The sequence below is a fragment of the Astatotilapia calliptera genome, chromosome 16 (assembly GCF_900246225.1).
Source record: "Astatotilapia calliptera chromosome 16, fAstCal1.2, whole genome shotgun sequence".
In the NCBI taxonomy this organism is placed as follows: domain Eukaryota; kingdom Metazoa; phylum Chordata; class Actinopteri; order Cichliformes; family Cichlidae; genus Astatotilapia; species Astatotilapia calliptera.
In genome coordinates this window covers 20,538,102-20,564,504 of record NC_039317.1, presented here as the reverse complement: position 1 = coordinate 20,564,504, position 26,403 = coordinate 20,538,102, and the positions used below count along the sequence as shown (strand labels likewise).

At 39.4% G+C, this 26,403-nt stretch overlaps 2 protein-coding genes across 2 annotated transcripts in view; both read left to right on the top strand.

The window, feature by feature from the left end:
• The first annotated feature begins 2,895 nt into the window (after positions 1-2,895).
• tbr1b (T-box brain transcription factor 1b) lies at positions 2,896-7,194 on the top strand. Its single transcript, XM_026144917.1, has 6 exons — positions 2,896-3,728; positions 4,028-4,182; positions 4,392-4,513; positions 4,808-4,966; positions 5,333-5,394; positions 6,288-7,194. Exons 1-6 carry the CDS (start codon positions 3,037-3,039, stop codon positions 7,129-7,131), a joined length of 2,034 nt encoding a protein of 677 aa, XP_026000702.1. The 5' UTR covers positions 2,896-3,036; the 3' UTR covers positions 7,132-7,194.
• A 3,511-nt stretch (positions 7,195-10,705) lies between these two features.
• The window catches only part of slc4a10b (solute carrier family 4 member 10b), a 31,226-nt gene continuing 15,528 nt past the window's right edge, over positions 10,706-26,403 (top strand). Inside the window, exons 1-7 of the mRNA XM_026144993.1 lie at positions 10,706-11,066; positions 12,103-12,144; positions 16,544-16,625; positions 24,923-25,078; positions 25,191-25,329; positions 25,762-25,922; positions 26,071-26,256. Of these exons, the coding sequence (XP_026000778.1) occupies positions 11,019-11,066; positions 12,103-12,144; positions 16,544-16,625; positions 24,923-25,078; positions 25,191-25,329; positions 25,762-25,922; positions 26,071-26,256 (814 nt within the window). The 5' untranslated portion in view covers positions 10,706-11,018. The remainder of the gene's footprint in view (positions 11,067-12,102; positions 12,145-16,543; positions 16,626-24,922; positions 25,079-25,190; positions 25,330-25,761; positions 25,923-26,070; positions 26,257-26,403) is intronic.

Sequence of the window (26,403 nt, the reverse complement as noted above, 5' to 3'; positions counted from 1 at the left end):
GCTGTCTTTTCTGCCAGAAAGCACCCTGATTCCCTCTGACAGAGCAGATCACTGATGGCAAGAAACCACAGGGGGCAATAGTTATGTTAGCATAGCACAAAGCATCGCCACACTTGATCGGGTTAGTGGCGCTGGTTAATTACAGAGTTAAGGTAAATGCACGTTTCCTGGTTAAACAAACAAAGATAAACAAGCCAAAAAACCACAGTAAAAATAATAAACGAAGTCTTTGACTTTGATTTATTGATGGAAACTGCAACGTGACGTCTAGCAAACAACATATAAATAACTTAAAGTCCATCTTAAATGCATTCCCATGAAATTTTTAGTGCTGCTGTAATATAAGCCACTACCTGTCATGAATCCCAAATAACCTTGGCTCTATCCTCTTAGTTCATCCCAGTGTGCCTCATTCCTTATTACTGGCCTGACAAGGAAATGTTTACCCATCCGACAAGAGACAAGCCATTTCATAGTCAGAAAAAGCAATTTCACCTGACTGGAGTAGCACACTATGTCCCCATATCCTTGCTGGCAATAATTTTGTTGTCATTTTGTGTGCTGTGGTCATATCATTGAAGTGACAGTGCTGGGCATTAGGTAAAGTCCCTAAGCTGGTGCTCACTTTCAGGCTTTTTCTCTCCTTGTCATTCACATTGATTGGATTAGACCCAGGTGGCAAGCAGATTCTTTTGGCACAACAATAAAAAAAATGGTGATGTAGTGGCTGAAAAACACACAGATATTGTTTTTTTATTTTGCTGAAATTAATATTGTTATGTGGAAAACATATGCTCTTTAGAATTAAATGGATATATACTTCTTCTTCTTCTTCTTCTTCTTTTTTTAAAATTATTTTTTCATTGTATTGAAGGCAGTTTGTGTTTGAGGGTTTTTTTTGTCTTTGATTTATTTTATATGGGTGATATAATACAGATACAGCCGTTATAATATTATTTGAAAATTGAAAAGGCATAACTGCTGTTCACACTAGATTATGCTCAGCTGGTCAATGGAGGGTGTGTACAAGGCAGGGAGCCGAGATCCTAACCTGCTCTACATCTCCCTGAGGGACAATGCTGGCTATGGGCATGACAAATCAGCCCCCTCCTCTTTGGTTATGTCCACTAGCTAGCTGAGCCAATAAATAGATGACTTAATCTGATAAACAGGCAGTGCATTACCTAGGGAAACACAGAGTTGCTGCATGGGTGATTCAACAATTGGCTTGTTGAGGGGGGGAAGGAAGCCCACTTTGCTTATTAAAGATCAGCGATGGAAGTGAACCATAATCCTGTAATGAGTAGAGCAGAGAGTGGCCTCTTTTCCTTGGGCACAGGCAAGCCCGTGCTTGCATGTTTCACAGGAATAGATTGTTGGAACCAGTAGCCTTTCTGTAATGACCCCTCTTGTTAGCTTCAGAAATTCATAGCTCTTCATTAGAGATACAAACTGGTGGCTGTGTTCACCAATGCAATGGACCTTTATTGGTCTTCCCTTTAGCTTCCACACAACACTGCAGTGTAACTAAACCAGAAGTTACTCAGTGAAGTAGAAATGATCAACTGAGGCAGTTAGTGATATTGTAATGGGTTTCTTGATAGTTAGTGGTGTTTCTTATCATCTATGAGAATCACCTGGTAATAATAATGCGATTAAACGGAAGTGTAAAAGTTGCCAGTGTTGAATCGATGCCTTTCGGACAGAGGATAACCTTCACAATGACACACCGTGGCTCTGGTGAACAGTGAAGTGGAAAGTTTGAAATTCAGGACAATTTACAAAGGCCTCGCAATCATAGGAAATGTATATGCGAGGAAATGTATATCAAACCACTCCCTTTGAACAGTGCTAGTGTTAACTTGGTAATAACCTTGTTAGTAAGTTAAGCTGGGAGCCATGCTGCAGCTGCTCTCTTTGCACCGGGGACTGAGCCACTGTAACTTGCGGCTATCCTAACACTTAGTTCCATCTTCTCAATCAGGACTGATTTATTTTACTGCGCCGGGGGGCTTGGTGCATTTTCGAAGTGGTCTGATTAACAATCATTTCTATTTTAGAGTTTATTTATTCTCCATCTGCTGTCGATATTCTCAAACTTACTGTCAGTTATCTCAGAGACCTGCACCCTCCTGAGATCAAATTTATTCTGTCTTTAAATATATTTCCCGAGTAATTAGATTTTACAACTCGGACTTAATGTTTTTCCCATCTCCTTCTTACGCTTGCTTTCTCAAACGGACAAAAATTAAATTAACTAAACTGCATAATGCTAATTTCTACTCAAAACTCCGAGTCCTACTTTGTGTCTCTCTGGCAGTGAGCTGTGTTTGGCACAGCAGCCCCTGTTACCAGTGCACGGGTTCATAACTTTAGTGCATAAAATATTTACCAGGACTGGGACTCATAAACACATCTTCAGTGGGACGCCATGATTTCACGCTATATCACAAACATTTTAAGGCATCAGATGCACCGCCTGTCATGGACTGTCATTTTTGGCGTGTTAATAATATATCTTGGTTTCTTCGGCAGACATACTTTGGCACTCATGGCACATAAATAGGTAAATAACGTGGATAAAGGTAAATAACGCCGCTGTCGTCACAGCTGACAGCAAAAACAATCTTCATAACTATGATATATCTTTTTTCTATTTTTTTTTTTTGGTTTGTTTTTTGTTTATTTCATATACTGCTAAAAAAGAGTCTGTCTCCATATGTTTTATTCAAATATAGGCCCATGTCACACTACAAACAAATCACTTTGCTCATAGCGCTCTTCTTATCGTCCTAATTAAGAGCTGTCTAATTAAATTACAGCCCTGAGTTAACCAATCGCAGTACTTGTTTCATTAGCAAAGCAGCGAGAGTGATGGAAAGAAAATCCTTCCTGATTGCTGGATGGTGTCAATTGGCTAATTTGCTGCCTTCCGTAACTCAAGTCATCTTAAGGCGTTTCGTAGTGTTAGATTAGGAAAGGCGTGTGCAAAAGCTTGTGATATAGGTTGAGCTAATAGTAGCTTCCTATTGAGCTATGCAGGTCGAGAATTGCATCTCGCCGGCGAGTGATCTCTCCAAGAAATTTATGAATGTGGGCAGTGGCTTTTCGAGCTCCAATGGATCAGAGCTTTCGTTGCAGGACCATCCTATTATATCTGCAAGTGACAACCTGGAGAGAAGTTCACCTCTGAAAAAAAACTCCAGGGAGATGACGAATCAGTCAGAGGCAGACAATTTTCCCGACTCCAAGGACGCATCAGGGGACGTCCAGAGGGGCAAACTCTCTCCTGATCTTCACGGAGTCTCTGACATCCGTCATAATTTCGATGGATCTGCAGGAGAAAGGTGCATCTTTTCTCCATCTACCCAGCCGCAGTCAGTCTCAGCAGCTCCCAGTGCCATGTTCCCTTACCCGAGCCAGCATGGACCAGCGCACCCGGCTTTTTCTATTGGAAGTCCCAGCCGATACATGGCACATCATCCGGTCATAACCAATGGAGCTTACAACAGCCTTTTAACCAACACTTCTCCTCAAGGCTACCCGACAGCGGGTTACCCTTACGCGCAACAGTATGGACACACATACCAAGGAGGTGCTTTTTACCAGTTCTCCTCAGCGCAAGCAGGACTGGTTCCGGGGAAAGCGCAGGTGTATCTGTGCAACAGGGCCCTGTGGCTGAAGTTTCACAGACACCAAACAGAGATGATCATCACAAAGCAAGGACGGTAAGTACGCGCACTCGCTTTTTTTTTTTTTAGAGGCATGCAACAATATTCGATAATTGTTTGCGTTACTGGAACATTTTTAGATCGAAGTTTAAATGGGCGCGTATTAAGATCATTTAAGATTATTTCCCTGAAAAAACTAAAAAATAATAAAAGCGATAATGAACTTTGTATAACACCAAGGCAAGCTCATTAATAACAAACAAAGAAATAAAACAAAAACTAAATAAAGACGCAAAATGAAAAACTAGAAAAAAATAGAGACATTTTCTAAGCCTGTGTTTCTTTTTTCCCCGCAGACGAATGTTTCCATTTTTAAGCTTCAACATTTCTGGCCTTGACCCAACTGCCCACTACAATATATTTGTGGATGTAATACTCGCCGATCCAAATCACTGGCGATTTCAAGGAGGAAAGTGGGTGCCTTGTGGAAAAGCAGACACGAATGTCATAGGTATTACATCTGCGCTTTGTAACGATTACATTTACTCGACAGTTTGATTTTGAGAACATGGTAAAAAAAAAAAGTGTTTTGTTTTTATACCTATAACTAAAATATGTGGTAAAAATTGTGAATGAAAATTTGTGAGGAATTTGTTTCTAAATAGTGATATATATTTTTACTTCTTTTCTTTGCCTATTTTTTCTTCTTCTTTTCAATAGGCAATAGAGTTTACATGCACCCGGATTCGCCAAATACCGGTGCGCACTGGATGCGTCAAGAAATATCATTTGGAAAGCTAAAGCTCACAAACAACAAAGGTGCCTCCAACAACACGGGGCAGGTAACAATGTGATAAGAAATGTCTGAATGATATAAATATATATTTATATGTAATACGAGCTGGAAACTGAAATGTTTATTTTTTCCTTTTTATTCATCTCCTGATTATTATTTTTAGATGTGTCGTATTGCTTTCTCTGTGTCATTTAATTCGAAACAATAGTCGCGTGTGTCATTATAATAAACACGAAATATGAATACACAATTGTGCTAAATTAGTTTATTTTTCTTCTCAAATCATCTTTCCAAACTTTGAAATTCAAAGTCTGACAAACGTCTTTAATTGGATCTCCAGATGGTGGTTCTTCAGTCTCTCCACAAGTACCAGCCCAGGCTCCATGTGGTGGAAGTAAACGAGGATGGGACAGAAGACACCAACCAGCCAGGAAGAGTCCAGACTTTCACCTTCTCAGAAACGCAATTCATCGCTGTCACAGCTTACCAGAATACCGATGTAAGACCACTTAATATCTGACACAACACTGGAAATGTCACCAGACACCAATAGCACAGCAGCATTTATACTTTGAACATTAGCCTGTTGAAAGACGATTCAAAATATCGGGAATTCTACAATATATATATATATACTTAAAAAACAAAGCAGAACAATAAAGTTTTAATACGAATACAATTTTTTAACCTAAATCTTAAAGCAAGACGCACACTGGGATTAATCATTTCCTGTTGACAAACACATTTTCGCGTAAAAACAAAGAACAAAATTAAACGAATTGTTATTATTATTTGCATTTATGCTGCACTGCGCTAAACGTCTGGAACACACCTTATGGATCCTTCTATGCATTTTCCCCCACAGATTACGCAACTGAAAATTGACCACAATCCGTTCGCTAAAGGATTTCGGGACAACTATGACACGTAAGATCGTCTCTCTTTCTCTCTTTTTCCTTCCTTCAAAATATTTTCTTTGTATTTGGTTGTAATTTGTGTGTGTGTGTGTGTGTGTGTGTGTGTGTGTGTGTGTGTGTGTGTGTGTGTGTGTGTGTGTGTGTATCTTTTTATGCTTCTGTAGTTTTAATTAGAAACTATAATAGCCACTTAGCTTGGGTTTTTTTCTTTGCAAAAATTTAATTTATGTATTGATAAATCTGTTGAAAATTCGTTGTATTGCTTTTGAAGTTGGAAGGAGTTCGCATGATAAATAAAATATGTACTTTTACAGGGAAAATTAATTGAACATTGGATTAATAATAACATTTCTGACTGCAAATGAAGCAATGCGCTTTTCTTTTATCATAACACACACCATAACACACACATATGCACTTGTTTGCGTGTAATAAATGTGCGCAATTGCGTCCAGAGCTCGTAACTGTACCGATTCACTGTATGTATGACAAGGTTCCTCCTTTATTTGATTCGAGCTTGTTTTTCATTGTAAATGAAAGGCGTACTAATGAGTGACGAGAAAATGAAAATCATACTCGAAACAAGGAAATAACTACACGATAACTGAGAAAGCAAGTCGGATCTATTTGACGACGTTTTCTTCGTACTGTGTAAGGCACCCGGCGTATTTCGAGCTTGGATCTAGACTGGGATGGTTTTGCAGATGTTTTCGAACCCTGCAGTTATCTCACCTTCAGAAAGAATAGTAATGGAAAACAAACTTTCCTCATGTCTACTAAACTGCTACATTACTGAAACAGAGAGGCCCCGTTGACCTTAATTTGTTTAATGTTCTGAGAACAGACTACAACACACTGTTTAGTTTCTGAATTGCTTCTCTGTTTTTCTCTCCATCTTTTCAGTGTCTACACAGGCTGCGACATTGACCGCCTAACTCCATCACCGGGTGACTCTCCGCGTTCACAGATCGTGCCGGGTGCGAGATATGCCATGCCTAGCTCTTTCCTGCAGGACCAATTTGTCAGCACTTATGCCAAATCTCGCTTTCACCCTGGCGTGGGGACTGGGCCTGGCACGGAGCGCAGCGTCCCACTCGGCAACAGCTTGCTATCCCCGCAGCAAACCGAGGAGCCCAGTGTTGCCACCCCCCCGCAGCGATGGTTTGTCACCCCTGCCAACAACCGACTGGACTTTGCTGCCTCGGCATACGACGCCGCTGATTTTGCCGGTAACGCGGCCACCTTACTGTCCTACGCAGCGGCCGGAGTGAAGGCTCTTCCCCTGCCGACTGCAGGCTGCTCCAATCGGCCTCTTGGCTATTACGCAGACCCGTCTGGCTGGGGAGGACGCACGCCGCCGCAGTATTGTGGTGTAAATAGTAAATCCAGCTCGGTCTTTTCCTGCTGGCCTACTAACACCATCGGTGGCAGAACAGGCACTAGCTACCTGTCCGAGGAGGGAGACTCCATCACCACAGAGAGATCACCCATCGGCGGCTCGGAGGAGACCAAACCTAAAGACATGACGTCTGAGTCGAGCTGGATTGAGACGCCGTCCTCCATCAAATCCATCGATTCGAGCGATTCTGGTATCTTTGAACAGGCCAAGCGGAGAAGGATCTCACCTTCTGCAACACCGGTTTCAGAGACAGTGTCCCCGTTAAAGTCTGAGCTGCTGACACCGAGAGAGTGTGAGAAAAACTGCACAAAGGACATTGGTTATTACAGTTTCTATCCTCACAGTTAAAACGAAGCAAAGCCAATCTATCTATCTATCTATCTATCTATCTATCTATCTATCTATCTATCTATCTATCTATCTATCTATCTATCTATCTATCTATCTATCTATCTATCTATCTATCTATCTATCTATCTATCTATCTATCTATCTATCTATCTATCTATCTATCTATCTATCTATCTATCTATCTATCTATCTATCTATCTATCTATCTATCTATCTATCTATCCACAGGTTAATCAATAAAAAGTATAAAAGGACTGACATTCACAGTTAATGGCCAAAGTGTAAATTCTTCAACTACAGTTTTGCCATAATTCTGGCGCCTTGTTTCCACACTGTTACGTCAGAAAACACTGTAATTATGAATATAATGTACATAATACTGAACATTTTGGTGATAGTGACTGAATGTACACAGAACAGATAAATGATTCAAAAGTAGTTGTTTAAAAAAAAAGGAAAGCAGAGCCTCTTCTGTTAAGTAGCCTACACTGTTAGAATTAAAGATATTGAGCATCTGTACATAAATAATGTTCTTGTGTAGCATATACTGGCACAATAATCCCTGTCAGTGACAAAAAATGTGTATTTTGTACTTTATCAAAGCAGTAGGCTACCAGAGGTTTAAATGACGTTACCGATCACTGCTACATTCATAATACATGTGGTGAAAGAAATTATAAATGTTGATAATGTAGACTTAGGGTCTTTTATTTACGTATGTTTTATTTGTACTTAATTTAACCGGTCATTTTTTTTCGTAGCCTCCATGCTATGCTGTTGTGAAATTCTTCGTATCTGCTGTAATGTGACTGAAACGTAATAAATGATGATATCATCAAGTCATGTTTTATTTGATCACATCCAGTTCAAACAGAATGCGTTTGAAACATACGAAAGGGTTTATTATAATCTGCTATTTTCCACAAAGGCGTCATGTGGATCATCTTTCCAGAATTTCAAAGCGCAGTGCACCGTGAAGTATCTCGTCGCTGAGAGGGCTTCAAACAGTCAAGGCAGTTCTCGAATATTTAAATCCCACTGTGATCAGCCAGAACCAGACCAGAACACCTCCAATTACATCAGGCTTTAGGTAGGCAGTCCTTTCCCTCATCGGCATTCCCTCCCCACGATGGAAGCCACAGGAAGCTTCCAAAGATATTTATTTTCAGATGGACATCGTGTCCTCTTCTGGATCCATTGATCGGCTCGGGATATGATGAGACTTTCACGGCACAAACTTTACAGCCAAGTAAAATTATAAAAAAAAGAATAATAAATTAAAATTAAATACAACGGAACAAAATGTGAGTCTTTGATTGGCGCTATAGACTTCATCGGTATTCATTTGTTTCGTTGGCCTATTCATTGTCTGACTCAACAGTAAGAGTTGTTCCTACAACATTTGGTTGGATTCGTTTTGCAGCATGTTTGCCAAAGATTTTAGAGTGAAAACTTTTGTTGTTTTTGGTCATAGTTTCAAACACTGAAAAACTGTGAGGTTGACAAATTCTCTGTTTGGCACCCAAAGGAAATGACACGTTAAAAGAGTCTTGACTATATGTGAAAGTGTGCAGAGGAGCAGAAGACACCAAGAGAAAACAGAAGACAGGCAAACAGGCTTAATAATGAGGTAACATTTTTCTATTTATTGTTTTTTCAATAAACAATAAATAGCACATTTTTCGTTAAATTCCCGTGTAAATGACCCACCATGCTTAATCATGGGATTTTATTGGAATTATTAAACATTAATATCCATTTTTTCAAATTTATATAAGAACAGATACTAATTAAAACGGATGCTGAACAAACTCAGTGTGCACTTAATTGGAATTTGTCGTGTGAAGGAGACGCTCACAGCTGTCAATATGAGATGTGGCATTTAGCTCCTCATACTGTCAGCTATAGGCCTTCCCTGGGATAAACAGCAGATGGCGATAACTGAATACAGGTTTTATAATCAAACAACTCCTCCAATATGTGGTCCAGAGCTTTTAGGTCACCACAGAGGCAACAAAACCTGTAAGAAAACTCTCTCTTTTTTTCCTCTTCATTTTTTTTCATTAAAAAAAAAAGAAGATTGATTCGTTATTTATGAGTTAAGTAAGGGCATCCTGTGAGTTTCCCCTGGATTCAACTACACGTGGATGGTGATCTACACCAGATGGTGGTGCTTTACTATTTTTTGTAGCAGTTAAAAGAACCCATGCTGTTCAAAAGACTCAAATGTTTTCTGCAAGCTCTGACAAACTTGACAAACAGTCTTGTAAACACTGGCCCCGAACACAAGCTGAAGAAAGTACAACAAAAATCACATGCAAACTGTATCTGTTGGCACTGGAGAAAACGCGCTCTCTGCGAAAGCCTGTTCATCTCCACATGTCGTCTACTTTAATACAAAGCAGCAGTTTTGTTTCTTTTAAATCATTTACTCTGTTGGAGGATGACCCACGGCTGAGATGACCCCGTCCTCTAAGAAGGGGTGGGGCATGATGGGTACTTTTATGCCAAAAAGCGATTTTCAGTATTTGCCAAAACGTGATTGCTTGGGTTTAAACTGCTGTAAATTACTTATTGGCTTAAATATGTAAAATATATGTGAAATGTATCCCTCATGAATGATATCAAGTCAGCTTGAGCCACAAACAATATTCTTCTTGCAGCAGAAAGTGCAAATATATATATATATATATATATATATATTTTTTTTTTGGCAAAGTGACTTTTACATATCCTTTATTTATCCAATTAAAATGTGTCATGGACATTACAAATGTCTTTTTTAAATTATTATATATATATTTTTTTTTTTACAGTGATTTGGCCAGAAGGTAGCAGAAATTGAAACAAATATGACATATTAAAAAAGAAGATTTTTCAAGTGACCAAAAAGGACTGGATTGGTTCTAACAGTAACACAACAGCACAAGTAATTTCTTTATTTTACATCTAACTCCTCTGTATATCGTGTTCACTAAAGTCTATTCGCCTATATAAGTAAAACGAATATGAAAAAGCGGAGAAACATCGGAAATCCCTTTTTGGCACAACACCGGGCACAAAACCACAAGCCCCAATGGAAACTGTCGTGTATGTTTTTGTTGCTCTTCCACTTGTCCTAGCAGCATATGGACAAACATATTAAATTACAAAATAACATAATATCTTGTATTTATCAAGGTAGGACTTTGACCCGAGTGCCACCAATTTTAACAGACCTAAACAGACTCACAGCTTTTCCTTTTTCTTACGCACATTTCAGGATCCCCCAGAAGACACGTCTGCTTGTACGACGATCTCTCCGGCGAGAAGAAAAAGTAACTCTCAAAATGTTAAATATAAATGATCATCAACGTTATTTTAAATATTTAAATCAACTTGCGACTAGTTTCAGTGTGTAGGCCTAAATCAGTTTCATGCCCGTTTTTTGGTCTTAAGTAAGATATTGTGTAGCGCATGGGGGAGGGGGCCAGACAGAGCTCAGAGTTCTGCTGCAGCCTAAAAATGAAGCTATTCGTATTTATCCATAAAGTACTGGAAGCCACACTGAAACAGGAATATGTAGCCTAATAATTGGACATAAACTGGAAACAAACAGGAGGGAAACAGTTTGATATCTCCTGACAATTGGTGTCTTTCCTCTGTGCCTGAAAAAAAAAAGACAAAACATATTAAGAGTGACGCGTCCGCGTCAGCTGGCAGAGATGCGCGTGGTTTTTATGAACAGGCAGCGCGTCAGAGAAGCGCTAATCATCAGCGAGCTGCAGAGCGGCGATGATATAAACATGTGATAGTAGCTCAGTTACCGCTACACCTGACAGGATTACACGCACCGGAGGTCTCTGCTCCGTCTCTCTGATACGCTGCTCTGCTGAGAGAGGAACATGGATACTGCGGATCAGGGTGCTCAGATAGAGCCGCTGCTGCCATCGGTAAACAGAAACTGATGTCTTGGGACAAATATTTACTAATGTACATTAATATTTCAGGACTAGTGTCAAGTTTAGTGCGTGTACTGCGTGGAGTACTGGTAAAAAAGATGTTGCTAAAAGAGTCAGGAAAAAAAAAGAAATCGGGAAGCAGATTCAAAACGTTTGGCTCTCAGATGGTTAAATAATTAAGTTAACTGTGGAGTTTTGAGGAGCTGTGGTTCACCTGCAGGGATCTACTGAAAGCACGCTGCCACTCCAATCAAGAGGAATGGCAGTATGTCAGCTCGTAATATTTTATTGAATCCATCCTTTTAGTGAGCCAAAATGTAACTTCATCTCCAGAGGCATGATGGTAAAATTTCTGAATTGAAACAGACATTGGGAGGCTTTCATTGCTACTCCTTTAAATTTCAGTATGATGCTGTGTTAATTCAGTGATGCTGTAACATGCTATAACATTTTGCAAATGTAAGGTAAATCCCTGCTGTGACAGCTGTGTTGCTATTAATACATCATAATTCTGACAGAAGTGACTTTTTATCATCATATTATGTAAATATATTATAACTTTCATCTTGTTAATGTAAAATCAGGCATAGCTACAAGTTGCACTAATAAAAGCAGGTAGTCTTCACACATTCAAATTCTGCTTGAGCATGTCATTTGGAGAAGTCATCTCATAGAGGATGTTCACAGAGGGAGGAGGACCCGTGTTCATTGGTCTCGTCCGATCGTTTTAGTGGAGATTTGTTGTCATTATCTGCTGGCTGTTATTATGAAAACAGATTTTTCCATTTCTCTGAATGCTGGGAGTTGCGACCCTCTAATACGACTTTTAGAGCCAAATATAGATTTGGCTTTGAAACGTAAGGTCACAACCTCACCTTAAAAGTCACTCAGCAGTTAAGAATTGAACAGAACTCAGTGAGTTTTAAGAATTTAAGGACTGAGTTGAGCTTTTGGAAATGTTCAACTTTAAAAATTTGATTTAGTGTTTTATTAAATAAACTTTATTTGCAACTTTATGTCTTTTCAGGCCAGTTCTCCCATTGGATCCTCAGTTGGGCGAAGAAGTCTGGTGAGTTGTTCCTTGGGTTTTACACCTTAGATGGATGCCGTTAGGGTGAACTTGCCAATAAAAATGACCGTGGCTCAGGGGGTTAGGAAGCGTATCTGTAACTGGAAGGTCGCCGGTTTGATCCCCGGGCTCTCTGTCCTGGTCGTTGAGTTCTTGGGCAAGATACTTTACCCTACTGCGTACTGGTGTTGGCCAGAGGGGCCGATGGCACGATATGTCAGTCTGCCCCAGGGCAGCTGTGGCTACAACCGTAGCGTGGCTACAACCGTAGCTTGCCTCCAAGCTCCACCAGTGTGTCAATGCGAGAGTGAATGAATAGTGGCATTGTAAAGCGCTTTGGGTGCCTTGAAAAGCGCTATATAAATCCAATCCATTATTATTAAAAGTTACATTGATTATCATTTGCATTTGATTATCACTATATCATAAGTGAAAGAAGATAACAGGTTCATTCTTGGATCAGCAGAACACTCCAAGAGGATTGAGTGTAACACAATGACCTTGTGGTTTTACTTTATATACATACAAAGCAGAGAGGAGACACTATATAAACCAAGGTTTATCTGCTGTGCAGCATTGATGATGTCACAGCGATAATCTCATGATGACAGAGTGGCGGCACTGTCGATAGATGCTCGATCACAAATTACAGTTGTTTGACACAGCAGAAGGGCATCAGCATTTATCAGACATGGTGTGAAGCTGGGCAGCAGGAGCTCAGCTTCTACACTGTCTTTCATTCAGTCACTACTGATTAAATAGCAGAGGACACTAAGGGAGAGCTCATGCAGTCTGAAAACGAACAGGCACCTTGGTTTTTCAACAATCAGGTAGGCTACAGCTCATGACGCCAGGCATTTATGTTGATGATGTGAACTGTTTTATTGATGTGAAGTTTCTCTCTGCTGAAAACCCAAGTTTGCTGCAGAGATTTTTCAGTGTGTCCAGAATCAGTGGAAAAGCCCGATTAAAAACTGGCAAGTGCAACATTTTTTGCAGCTGGGGGATGGATGCAGACCTAAAGTCTGCCAAAAATAAGGGGTCAGAGCTGCAAAACACCTTACGTAGCAGCTCTGGTTAAAAAGTGATTTGGCGCTAATGTGTCCTCTTACAGGATGTTGAAGTTCGAAGCAGAAACATTTAAGGATTACAGTACATTTTGTGCCACATGAAAGCCTGTGCGGTTAATGATATCGCTGCCACTGATGGATTCAAAATTGCCACAGCCATCTGTAGGGATCAGATCCAAGTATGTGCCACATCCTGTGATATCACTTCAGCTGTGTGGTGTGCCAGCAGCCTTTAACATGATTTTACTGGGTGGATGCTGATCATTAGTCTTGAAAGTAGCTGTCTTTGTGAGTGCATTGGGTGTGGTTTCTGGAAAGTAATCAGACTACTATACAACATTGTAACTATTTTTGTTTTTTTAATATTTGCATCTGTTCTTAAGAGCTAAATGCTTCAGGTGTAAAATGTGCTTATAGGAACCAGTCAGTTTATAACTGAAATTGAAGTGATAACAATAGTAATAATATGAATAATAACCTTTAGTTATATAGGACTTTTTAACCTTATTTTACAAGGTGCTTCACATAAGAAACAAAGCAAGCTCAAATAGCCACCTTTAAAACTTCAGATTGTCACATTGACATAGTATTTATTGATCAGATCTTTTTCTCACGTGAGCCCAGCTTCCTTAAAAGGTGACAACAGTATATCAGTGGTTTTTGTGTTTATAGTTTAGCACCCTTTTTAGTCAGTAAACCCATACAAACCACACAAAATAGAGGTTATAGACACATCATAGTGCACTGCTTCAGTGTATACAACATTCCTACAATGAATAACATATATTGCCATTTATCATTAACATGATGCACATTAATACCATCTCACAGACTAATGTGGCTGGTGTTTTAGTAATAAATGCCGGCTTTTAATCTGAGCAGGATGTTGATCCGTAGCTGTGCATTTGTAGACAGATTAACAGCATCAGCCTCGTGGCTTGGCATGCCCATGTGGCTCTGCAGCTGTAAACAGCAGTGCCCTTCATTATCGTAATGCTCTGACGGTCTACTGGAGGTTAAGATGGCTCACGGAAAAAGCTGGTATTAAGCTATCAAGACAAAAATATTGACTGTGTTAATATTGGTGGGTTTTTTTTAAATCAAGAGATTCAAAGCATGTAAAGGAGTTTCAATCTTTTGGTCAATACTGTGACAGGACTAAGAAACACCAACGTAGCAAAGTGCCTACTTCTGATAAGTCAGCATATTTAAATATCAGACCCATGAATGGCAGTGAAATTGTTGCATTCCTCATTATTTTATGTATAAATGTATTTTTTTTAGTGCTTCAATCAAAAAAATTGCTTTAAAGAAATCTGTCTATTTAGATTTTAGTTTAATGTGTCTAAGCCCACTGAATGAATAACCTGCAAAAAACCTTTGTGCTAAACTTTGGCCTTTATGCTTATAAACACAATAATTATTGAGTTTTTAGGGTGTTGTAGACTTCTGTTACCTGTTACATGGCTCTATTGATTCTGGTATTTTTTGTTAAGATACCCATTCTTGTTGTAGTTTCTGGATGAACGAGTTTGAGAAATGTAACAATCTTTTAAGTGCAAATTCATTTTTTTAAGATTCATTATAATACTTCACAGATTTGTGCATGTATTTAGTTTATTTGGCACATTGACACATGTCAGGAAATATGTGTACTGCCAACTTCCTGTACAAATCTGCATGAAGCACAGGGACAGAAATACCGTTTTATCTCTCCACCCACCATGAAGCTGGAGTGAGCGGGCTTTGTGTTTTGTTGTAGTCAGTGACCTCAGCCTACTCTACATCAAACTTGCCCTTTCTGTCCTGCGCCTTGTTTATGTTGTACCGTGGTTATGCATCCATCAGATGAGCACACAGAGTTCAGCTGTAAGTGCTCATGCTGTTGGTGTTCATCTGTGTAATCCTTCAACGCTTTGAATTTTTTTATAAATCCAAATTCAAATAATATTTTTTAAAGAAAAGGTAAAAGCACTGGGTTTCTATCTGTTCTCATATGACAAATAATGATTTTTGAAGGTTTTCTGAATCCCTTTTACCACCTCCTCACTTCCATTATCTTTCACAAGTATTACATAAGCTTTCACACCACAGACTGCCGGTTTTCTCTGAGATCTGAATCTAATCATCTAAATCCATGTCCAGTATGAATGGTTTTAAACCTGCAGGTTAATAAGACAGGAGGATGTAGGAAATGCTCAGTCTTGAAAGGGTCTTAATATGCTATTTTGTGTTTTCTTTCATAATTTTAATATTTAAATTGTTGCTAAGGTTTTTGCTCATATTAAAAGTTTGAAATAATAATGGATATTCAAGTAATCACAGTGAGGTAAATTCTTGGGTTTCAGACTCCTCTAAATGCTCAGTTGCACCATTTTCTGTTTACATTTAACTCTGTATGATGTCAGGAAGAGGCGATATTTCTTAAACAGTCATCTGAAGCACTCAGCTATGGCAGAAACATCCCCACCCATCTGCTGTTCAAGACTTAAATTTTCAAGTGGCAGCCAATTAAAAGAAAAGCCGGATTGAAGGGAAAGGTGAGGGAGAGTGTAGCTTGATTCAGAGGAGGAGGAACTGAGGGTCAACAGGGAACTATGTAAAGCTACTTTAGTAAGGTATAAGACTAAAAGTGTAATTGAGCATAATTTAATTTTTGAGCAGTCCTTAAGTTACCTAACCTCTTCATTTGTAATTGTTATTGCAGGACTCGGAGTTTTTAAACTTGTATCTACTCATAAAACTGTTCTTGCTGCAATAAAAAAACAAACAAACAAATATAATATCTTAACAAAGAGAGGGTAATTTATTTGGAATGTGTGAAGTATTGTTATAAGACATTGAACAACGGATAAACTATGAACTGTAATGTGCTTCGTTAACATAAACAACCAGTTAGGAGGAATGCTTACTTGATCAAATTAAATCAAACAGTGATTCTCCCTTTGAACTCAGTTCCAAGTCACCACAAAGGAGACATCTTGAACAAAAGTAAAACTTTCTTTGTGGGTGGGTAAATTATTGTTCGCATTGTGAGAAGCTTTCTGTTTGGACTAAGATCATACTCTTTCCTTTCCAAGATAAAAAAGTGCAATTAGTTTCCATGGCAGCTGCACCGTTCAGTTGGATAATGTGTTTGTTCATAATGTTCTGCAAGGGAGCACCAGGTCAACAAACATTTTATTTCATGCTATGTTGAGTCGGGATACGCCGGCATATTGCAGGATGATGTTTCTTCCAGTTGTTGGTGTAACACTGTATGAGTGTGCTTTAGAATGATGTTCATAATGCTGAATTTGTATTTGTGCATGCATTTGCGTGTCTAACAGAGAAATGACGATGAAGCGGTGGTGGACAGAGGAGGAACGCGGTCCGAGCAGAGAACCAACTTTGAGCAAGAAGATCTTGAAGGTACGTGGATGTACACAATGTGCTGGGAAATACCAAAAGTGTCAAAGAGTGAAAAGGCTTCTGCAGCTGAGACCGCCTACTCTGTCCTCCCAACTGCTGCTTTCCTCTTGACAGCTTTTTTACAGTTAAAAGATAAGAGCAGAGTGGGAGGCAGAAACTGTGCGTGAGCTGAGTTTGCATTAGAAATTTAACAATTGCCCAAAAACACGGACAATCGAAACAAAGACAAAAACTGTGGGATCTCTGGGCCACTAAAGGCCAGGAGCAAGCACTGTCTATATCTGCAGAAACAGATGATCAAAACGTTACAGATTCTCTTTTCTGTGAAAGTGAATTACAATTAGCAGGTTGGAGCTTAAAAATCTATTTTGTTTAGCACGTTATCACAGTTATTTTTGACATATATATATTGGTAAACGGGAGTATTCTCTTTTATTTGTGTGTTTTATGTTAAAACAGCACATACATACTTAATGTAGAAGTATTCTTTCAATATATAAATAATAGTAAAAATAATTACACTCTTTCTTTAAATATACATTTCTATGAAACCAAAGTGGAATATAAAATCAAAAATAAACTGAACTGAAAAACAGTTTGATGTTACTGTAAAGTGCTTCAGAACAACAATATTCATAACAGAATAGCTTAATTAATTACTTGTGTTTTTCCATATATGTAGCATCTAGGAATAGCTTCAACAGTCATTCCAGAGCACACTGTATATACATGCAACCCTGTGTTGTTCTGCAGTGAACTGAGTGGGCTGACTCGAGTACAAACACAGACTCTCTCTATCTCTTTCTCTCCTCTACTGTCTCGCTCTCCATGATTGCTGTTTTATACTTCCACAAGGAGATACAACATTTACTGCATTTACACTTATTTTCAGTGTTTATGCCTGACAATTTTCAGAAACATTAAAAAAAGGAACCTAAGTAAAATTGGTACCTAACTCTGGGGGTGAACCAATGTTGTGTCTACACATAATAGACAACTTAGTAAAGAACCAGTTTGAAATAGTATCTTTAGGCATTTTGTCACAAAAACAAATCAGTTGTTTAAATTTCTTTAGCTGAATCTATAAAAAGTGCCAAAGATAACAAAGTTTGACATATAAAATAGTGTTTTTGTGCATGATTCCCCAAATACTATTAAAGCTATAAAACATAAAAAACTTGGCATATCTTGGGATAGTTTGCAGTGTTTCTTTAAAAAATCTGAAAAAACTGGAGAAATGGAAGACAACAGGGGGAGGCCTAAAAATGATCTAGAGCCGTATCTGAGAATCATGACCAAAAAATGCAGCAAAGACCGACAACAGACCTCAGAGACTGATCTGGCCTTTCAGTTGGTCCATTTAATGTTCAGAAGTGGTCTCACTGGAAGGGTATAGCTGTCAAGAATCCATTCTTAAGGAAGAGAAACAGGCAGAAAAGACCAAGGAATGTTAAATTACACAAGAATTGGTCTTAAAATCAGTGTAACAGGTCTTGTGAATTGAATTTTTGGTTCAAATCATCATTAGTATGTGCAGGGGAGGTCATAATAGGCATCTGTAAAACATGTTGAAGGCACTCTCAAAGTTTAGAGCTACATTTTCAGCCAGTTGAGTTGGGGATCTCGTTAAAAATACTGAAATTATAAATGTGGAAAAGTGCTGTCAAAGTTTGCAGACTTTGATCCACCATGCAGCAACATCAGGAAAGCATCTGATTAACAGCATGAAAATGGTCTCAAACGCACTGCCAGTACAGTACAAGCATACCTGGACAGAAAAACACTGTGGAACACCATCAGTCATGGATTGGCCTCCCCAGAGCCTGAACCTCAATATTGCTGAAGCAGTGTAGGATCATCTTGACAGAGAACAGAACCAATGGCAATCAACATTGAAAGAAAAGCTTTGAAATGTCTGTTGAAATACTTCACACTTAAACACCTGGAAGAGTTCTGAGGTTATCTAACCAGTTGCTCTGTTAGATTAAAACAGAGAGGTGATCACGCTTTTGCAGCACAGCACTACATCTATGGAATAATCTACCACTACACTACACATCTGCACTGCTCAGACACATTTAAATCTTTTTAATTAATTAATTAATTAATTAATTAATTAATTAATTAATTAATTAATTTTTTAGCATTTGTGACTTTATTGGATAGTGTAGCAGTGAAAATAGACAGAACACTGGGGAAAGACACACTACGAAGGGCCACGAGTCGGACATGACTCCCTGCGGCTGCACTCGGGACATATACAGTGGGATGCAAAAGTTTGGGCAAACTTGTTAATAGTCATTATTTTCCTGTATAAATCGTTGGTTGTTACAATAAAAATGTCAGTTAAATATATCATATAGGAGACACACACAGTGATATTTGAGAAGTGAAATGAAGTTTATTGGATTTACAGAAAGTGCGCAATAATTATTTAAACAAAATCAGGCACGGGCATAAATTTGGGCACTGTTGTCATTTTATTGATTCCAAAACCTTTAGAACTAATTATTGGAACTCAAATCGGCTTGGTAAGCTCAGTGACCCCCTGACCTACATACACAGGTGAATCCAATAATGAGAAAGAGTATTTAAGGGGGTCAATTGTAAGTTTCCCTGCTCTTTTAATTTTCTCTGAAGAGTAGCAACATGGGGGTTTCAAAACAACTCTCAAATAAACTGAAGACAAAGATTGTTCACCATCATGGTTTAGGGGAAGGATACAGAAAGCTGTCTCAGAGATGTAAGCTGTCTGTTTCCACAGTTAGGAACATATTGAGAAAATGGAAGACCACAGGCTCAGTTCAAGTTAAGGCTCGAAGTGACAGACCAAGAAAAATCTCGGATAGACAGAAGCGACGAATGGTGAGAACAGTCAGAGTCAACCCACAGACCAGCACCAAAGACCTACAACATCCTCTTGCAGCAGATGGAGTCACTGTGCATCGTTCAACCATTCGGCGCACTTTACACAGAGAGTGATGCAGAGGAAGCCTTTTCTCCGCCCACAGCACAAACAGAGTCGCTTGAGGTACGCTAAAGCACATTTGGACAAGCCAGCTTTATTCTGGAATAAGGTGCTGTGGACTGATGAAGCGAAAATTGAGTTATTTGGGCATAACAAGGGGCGTTATGCATGGAGGAAAAAGACCACAGCATTCCAAGAAAAACACCTGCTACCTACAGTAAAATATGGTGGTGGTTCTACACTGAACAAAAATATAAACGCAACACTTTTGTTTTTGCTCCCATTCCCCATGGGATGGACGTAGAGACCTAAAATTCATTCCAGATACACAATATAACCATCCCTCCCAAACAGTGGTCACAAATCAGTCCAAATGTGTGGTAGTGGGCACATCTGCTATATTGAGATAATCCCACCTCACAGGTGTGCCACATCAGGATGTTGATCTGACATCATGAGTAGTGCACAGGTGTACCTCAGACTGCCCACAACAAAAGGCCACCCTGGAATGTGCAGTTTTTTGCGCTATCGGGGGTCTGGGGACCCAGAACCGGTCAGTATCTGGTGTGACCACCATTTGCCTCATGCAGTGCAACACATCGTCGCATGGAGTCTATCAGATTGTCAATTGTGGCCTGTGGAATGTTGGTCCACTCCACTTCAATGGCTGTGCGAGGTTGTTGGATATTCGTGGGAACTGGTGCACGCTGTCGTATACGCCGGTCAAGCACATCCCGAACATGCTCAATGGGTGACATGTCCGGTGAGTGTGCTGGCCATGCAAGAACTGGGACTCAGCTGCCATCTGCCCTGAACAATGTGAACCATGATTCATCCGTGAAGCGCACACCTCTCCAACGTGCCAGACGCCATCGAATGTGAGCATTTGCCCACACAAATCTGTTACGGCGACAAGCTGGAGTCAGGTCAAGACCCCGATGAGGACGACGGGCATGCAGTTGAGCGTCCCTGAGACGGTTTCTGACAGTTTTTGCAGAAATTGTTTGGTTGTGCAAACCAATTGTTCCAGCAGCTGTCTGGGTGGCTGGTCTCAGACGATCTTGGAGGTGAACCTGCTGGATGTGGAGGTCCTGGGCTGGTGTGGTTACACGAGGTCTGCGGTTGTGAGGCCGGTTGGATGTGCTGCCATATTCTCTGAAACGCCTGTGGAGACGGCTTATGGTTGAGAAATGAACATTCAATGCACGGGCGACAGATCTGGTTGACATTCCTGCTGTCAGCATGCCAATTGCACGCTCCCTCATTGCTTGTGGCATCTGTGGCATTTTGCTGTGAGACAAAACTGCACATTCCAGGGTGGCCTTTTGTTGTGGGCAGTCTGAGGTACACCTGTGCACTACTCATGATGTCAGATCAGCATCCTGATGTGGCACACCTGTGAGGTGGGATGGATTATCTCAATATGGCAGATGTGCCCACTACCACACATTTGGACTGATTTGTGACCACTGTTTGGGAGGGATGGTTATATTGTGTATCTGGAATGAATTTTAGGTCTCTACGTCCATCCCATGGGGAATGGGAGCAAAAACAAAAGTGTTGCGTTTATATTTTTGTTCAGTGTATATGCTGTGGGGCTGTGTGGCCAGTGCAGGGACTGGGAATCTTGTCAAAGTTGAGGGACACATGGATTCCACTCAGTATCAGCAGATTCTGGAGACCAATGTCCAGGAATCAGTGACAAAGCTGAAGCTGCGCTGGGTCTGGATCTTTCAACAAGACAACGCCCCGAAACACGGCTCAAAATCCACTAAGGCATTCATGCAGAGGAACAAGTTCAACGTTCTGGAATGGCCATCTCAGTCCCCAGACCTGAATATTACTGAAGATCTGTGGTGTGAGTTAAAGAGAGCTGTCCATGCTCGGAAGCCATCCAACCTGAATGAACCGGAGATGTTTTGTAAATAAGAAAGGTCCAAAATACCTTCAACCACAATCCAGACTCTCATTGGAACCTACAGGAAGCGTTTAGAGGCTGTAATTTCTGCAAAAGGCGGATCTACCAAATATTTCTTTTTTTGTGGTGCCCAAATTTATGCACCTGCCTGATTTTGTTTAAATAATTATTGCACACTTTCTGTAAATCCAATAAACTTAGTTTCACTTCTCAAATATCACTGTGTGTGTCTCCTATATGATATATTTAATGGACATTTTTTAATGTAATAACCAACAATTTATACAGGAAAATAATGACTATTAACAAGGTTGCCCAAACTTTTGCATCCCACTGTAGCATGCAACCTGCTCACCCACTGAACTAAACTGGCACCCACATGTAAATCTTATTATTATTTTAATTTATTATCTTTTGTATATATTGGATTTCACCAACTTAAAAAAAAGTGCTATATAAATACATTTGACCTACAGGTAGCCTGATGAACGATTCCTGAAGACTATTTAAATAAAATACAACAAAGGTGGCTGTAAAATGATTGAACTTCAAGCTTGTTAGAAACAAAATTCTGTTTTTGTTTTATATACTGTCCATTTATGGTTACATGGTACAATTTTCACAGCAAACTATAAAGAAAAGAGGTGTAGCTGTAAGCAGGACGGTACATATACTGTACAGTACAATCATTGGATTACTTTGAAATGTACTGTTGTAATTTTATCGCAAAATAAATAATGCAATATATTGCACCGTATGCTAAAATGGACCAGGTCACAATATTTATAGTCATCTATATTTATCAGTGGAATTAATATGCATTTTACGTACTAGAGTATTACAAATCCACCAACCAAAAAAACTTTTCCATTAATTTATTACAGTTTTATTGTTTTGTTTTTTAAAATGGTCATTATTATTATTATTATTATTATTATTATTATTATTATTATTATTATTATTATTATTATTATTATTATTTTAATGTAACCCTTGTTTCTTCTTCCTTTGTTTAACTAAGAAAATTGGCAACCTGGCAAATTGTTTCCATAATGAACATGTAGCTGAATAATCTTTGACAGTGTAGTTATAATTTTGATGCACATTTTCCCCCTCAAATCTAAGAAGGGCCTATTATCACTTAAAAATAATCTGATTATATAATCCTGTCTAGTTTGAAATCTGATTATATAACCTGCTACCACTCAGGCTTGGTTAGCATTTAAAAGATAAAAAAGAAAGCAGACATGAATCAACAGTGAGGCATCACAAATTCACAGAGGGCCCAGTATCACCAGGTATTACCTCATTACTAGGTAACTGCAAGAAAACATATAACACAAAGTCAGAAAGTTATAGAAATACATTTAACTGATTTAGAAGACTCTCATACTACCTCATGCTCTCTGTGTTCCCTGATAATTCACTGTAAGTAACAAATATATAAACAAAATAATAATAACGACAGCCTAACATTTCTTCTTAAAGTATTCTCAGTTATATAATTAATGCCATTTAAATAATTTTTAGTATTTATTTTTGTTATTGTTTTGCAAAGTTACATTTAATTTTTGCATTTTACAAAATGAAAGTGAAAAAGGCAAAACCTGCAGCTTTTATCCAAAATACAGTCTACATTATTGTTTGACTAACTTGAAATGGGCACTCCACCCTTTTCCAACTGAGAACCATTGCCTCAGACATCGACTCAGGTGCTAATTCTCAACCCATCTGCTTCACACCCAGCTTCAAATCACGCCAGTGCAAGCTGGAAGTCATCACTCATTGAAGTCAACAAAACCAGATCCTTAGGCCGCCAAACCTTTAACCCTCCACGCCTCGACTCAATGCAAACCAAAATCTTACTGCAGTTATACAGATACTAGAAACCACTAAAAACAGGTGAAGCTAATCAGACACAAGATTCAGTTCTAGCACTCAGTTTGCCTCCTGCTATGATCAGGGGCATGCTGACATGTTACAGGAGGAGCAAACAGTCGATACCTTCCCATCTGTCATTAAGGAGTAAAGGGAATACATTTTTACAGTACACCTGGAAAAAATATATACTAAAGCAGAAGCAGAAGAAATAAGAAGTAACAGGCATACAGTATGCTTGCTTTAATATTCACAACTCTGTTTTAAGCTAATTTGGACACAGATTCATTCTGGTTCATGTATCATTAATGACTTAACTGCTTGTCGAGTTAGGTAACGTTTTTATGTACCAAGTATGACATTAGCGCATTACATAATAGTTACACAGAAATCTGCAGGCGCCTGAAGAGATCACGATGAACTGGGCTGAAATAATAATTAATAATACATCAGATAAAGAAGGCTTTTCCATTTAAGTGTCACTGGATTATTGTGGTTTTTCTGCAATCTGTGGATGCAAAGAACTATCTGCTGTTAAATATCTGATGACTAAATGTTTGAGCAAAAAGGTCAAAGAAAAATAATCTTCTCAAACCACAGTTTCTTTTTAAAAATTGTTAAACACAAACAGACACTGCTGATTGCAGTTTTACACCAATGTAGCGATTGTGTCCAATCTGTGGAAGTGCGTCTGGTTGTGCTTTTTAGTATTCTGGTAGTCAACCGGCTGTGAGCAGGCAGGAGAAGGACCCAAAAGCAAACTATTGGAAACAGGGCTTAAACTCAAAATACAGCTTTATTTGCTGAGTGGGAAAAAGGCGATACACAACAATACAAAACTAAACCGGGAAATACTAATTCACACAGGAAACACAGTGAGGTCACACAGCTATGAGGGAGGACACAACACAGCACTGAGGGAGACTCTGACATGAATACACAGAAAGATAAAGAGGGACCTGGGAGCACACGGGGAACACGGCTGACACGAATAATCATAACGAGATAGGGGAAGCTATACTGAACAGAATGAACATGAAAACATGGGACCTTCACGATAAAACACGAAAGATGATGTGGGAGTGGAGGAGAGGCAGACGAGAGGGAGCGAGGGAACACGAGGGAACACGAGGGAACACGAGGGAGAGCACAGACGTGACGGGCTGGGGAAACATGATGGAATAAAACACAATGAGGGGAAACAAAACACAAGGACTCACACAACTCAAAACATCAGACTGTAAACATGCTTTTAAATTTAGACTATTTAGGATGGAAGCCACGAGTCGCCGTTGACCTTTTTGGTGCTTCATTTTTCATTTTTCAGGCTTGGAAGTTGCCCCTTGCTGACCCCGAGTTAATGCTCAGTGTGGCCTGGCGGCAGTAGCCATTACGTGATTACATCTTATCTGTCTGAGCCATGCGTTCGAATAAAATAAAAATACGCAGGATGAATGGATTAACACACAGAAGTAGCATTTAACCTGGGCAGAGTGAGTGTATTTTATAGTCTTTAATCATGTTTGTCCCCAGGTCACAGGACTCTCTACATTGGGGTCCACGTCCCTTTGGGCAGTACCAGACACCGCAGCCATCGCCGGCACCGCCACCATGGAAACAAGTACAGCAGGAGGCGAAGCAAGGAGCGAGTCCGCACCTTGGTGGAGGGTAGAGAGTCTCCGATTTATGGTACAGACATTATTGCTTTAAAGCAGCTAGTTATTACTTTGTAATAACCATAGGATCTTGGCTACAGTTAATCTCAGTTTGTACCAATTATTTGAATCCACTGCGTTTCTAGATACTCCGTCCCAAAGAGTGCAGTTCTTGCTGGGTACAGAGGATGATGATGAGGAGCACATTCCTCATGATCTCTTCACGGAGATGGATGAGATCTGTGTGAGGGAAGGAGAGGATTCGGAGTGGAGGGAAAGTGCCAGGTACTGTCAACATGGACACATTATCTACAAGGTCCTCGCTGAAAGCTCTGATTAAAAATATCCACTTACACTGATGTTTTTGTGTTCACTAAATTAAGTAACTGCAATTCATAGCTGCAATTGTGGCGCATTTTTAAATTCATTTATGTCTGCAATGGTTGTTGATGTTAAGATGTCTTTTCTTGTATGTATCAAAGATTATGGATCTCTGTTGACATGGTAAATCTGACATGTTATTTAAAGAGATATACACTAAAGAAAAGCAGTAAAGAAGGAGACTAAAAAAGTACATTTTAGAGAGAAATATATGACTTATACGTGAGCAGAGAGGGACCTAGAATGAATAAGTGTTGTTACTGCAGCTAGAACAGATGGCCTGCCAGTTTGTGGTCTGTTGGCCTCTCCTGACAGGAACTCAAATTCCTGTTGCAGGTGGCTGAAGTTTGAGGAGGATGTTGAGGATGGAGGGGAACGATGGAGCAAGCCCTACGTAGCAACGCTGTCTCTTCACAGTTTGTTTGAGCTGCGCTGCTGCATTATCAACAGCACCGTGCTGCTCGATATGAGGGCAAGTACCATTGAAGAGATTGCAGGTAATGACTTGAATTCTGTTTTCAAGAAATTTTACTTTTTGGGAAAATTTGTAACTATTTTCAATGTATAAATATGGGTTTATTAATCATTTGCTCAAGATTTAAGTGCAAGAAACTGAATGCATCAGCTTGCGTTTGTCTATCTTAGACATGGTCTTAGACCACCAGGAGTTGTACTCACCACTGGGAGATGAGCTCAGAAAGAAAGTGCGTGAAACACTACTGAAGCAGCACCATCACCAGAACCAGAAGAAGCTGGCTAATCGCCTGCCACTTGTACGCTCCATCGCTGACATTGGCCGGAAAACATCTGAGCTTCATCTGGATAAAAATGGTGAGAAAACCTAAGCGTCTGTCTCCTATAAAATAATATTCTAAAAAGAAAGAATCACTCTTTAGTTAAAGTGGTCACAACATGTTGCCTTATACCAACTGTTGGAAGTGTTCTAGTGTGTATAATTTGTGAATGCGCAATATGTGT

Bases quoted from the DNA above. Each gene is read 5' to 3' on its own strand.
- tbr1b (XM_026144917.1), top strand. From the start codon at position 3,037: ATGCAGGTCGAGAATTGCATCTCGCCGGCGAGTGATCTCTCCAAGAAA. The intron at 4,514-4,807 runs GTAACAATGTGA...TTGGATCTCCAG, and splicing joins CCTCCAACAACACGGGGCAG to ATGGTGGTTCTTCAGTCTCT. The intron at 4,967-5,332 runs GTAAGACCACTT...TTTCCCCCACAG, and splicing joins CAGCTTACCAGAATACCGAT to ATTACGCAACTGAAAATTGA.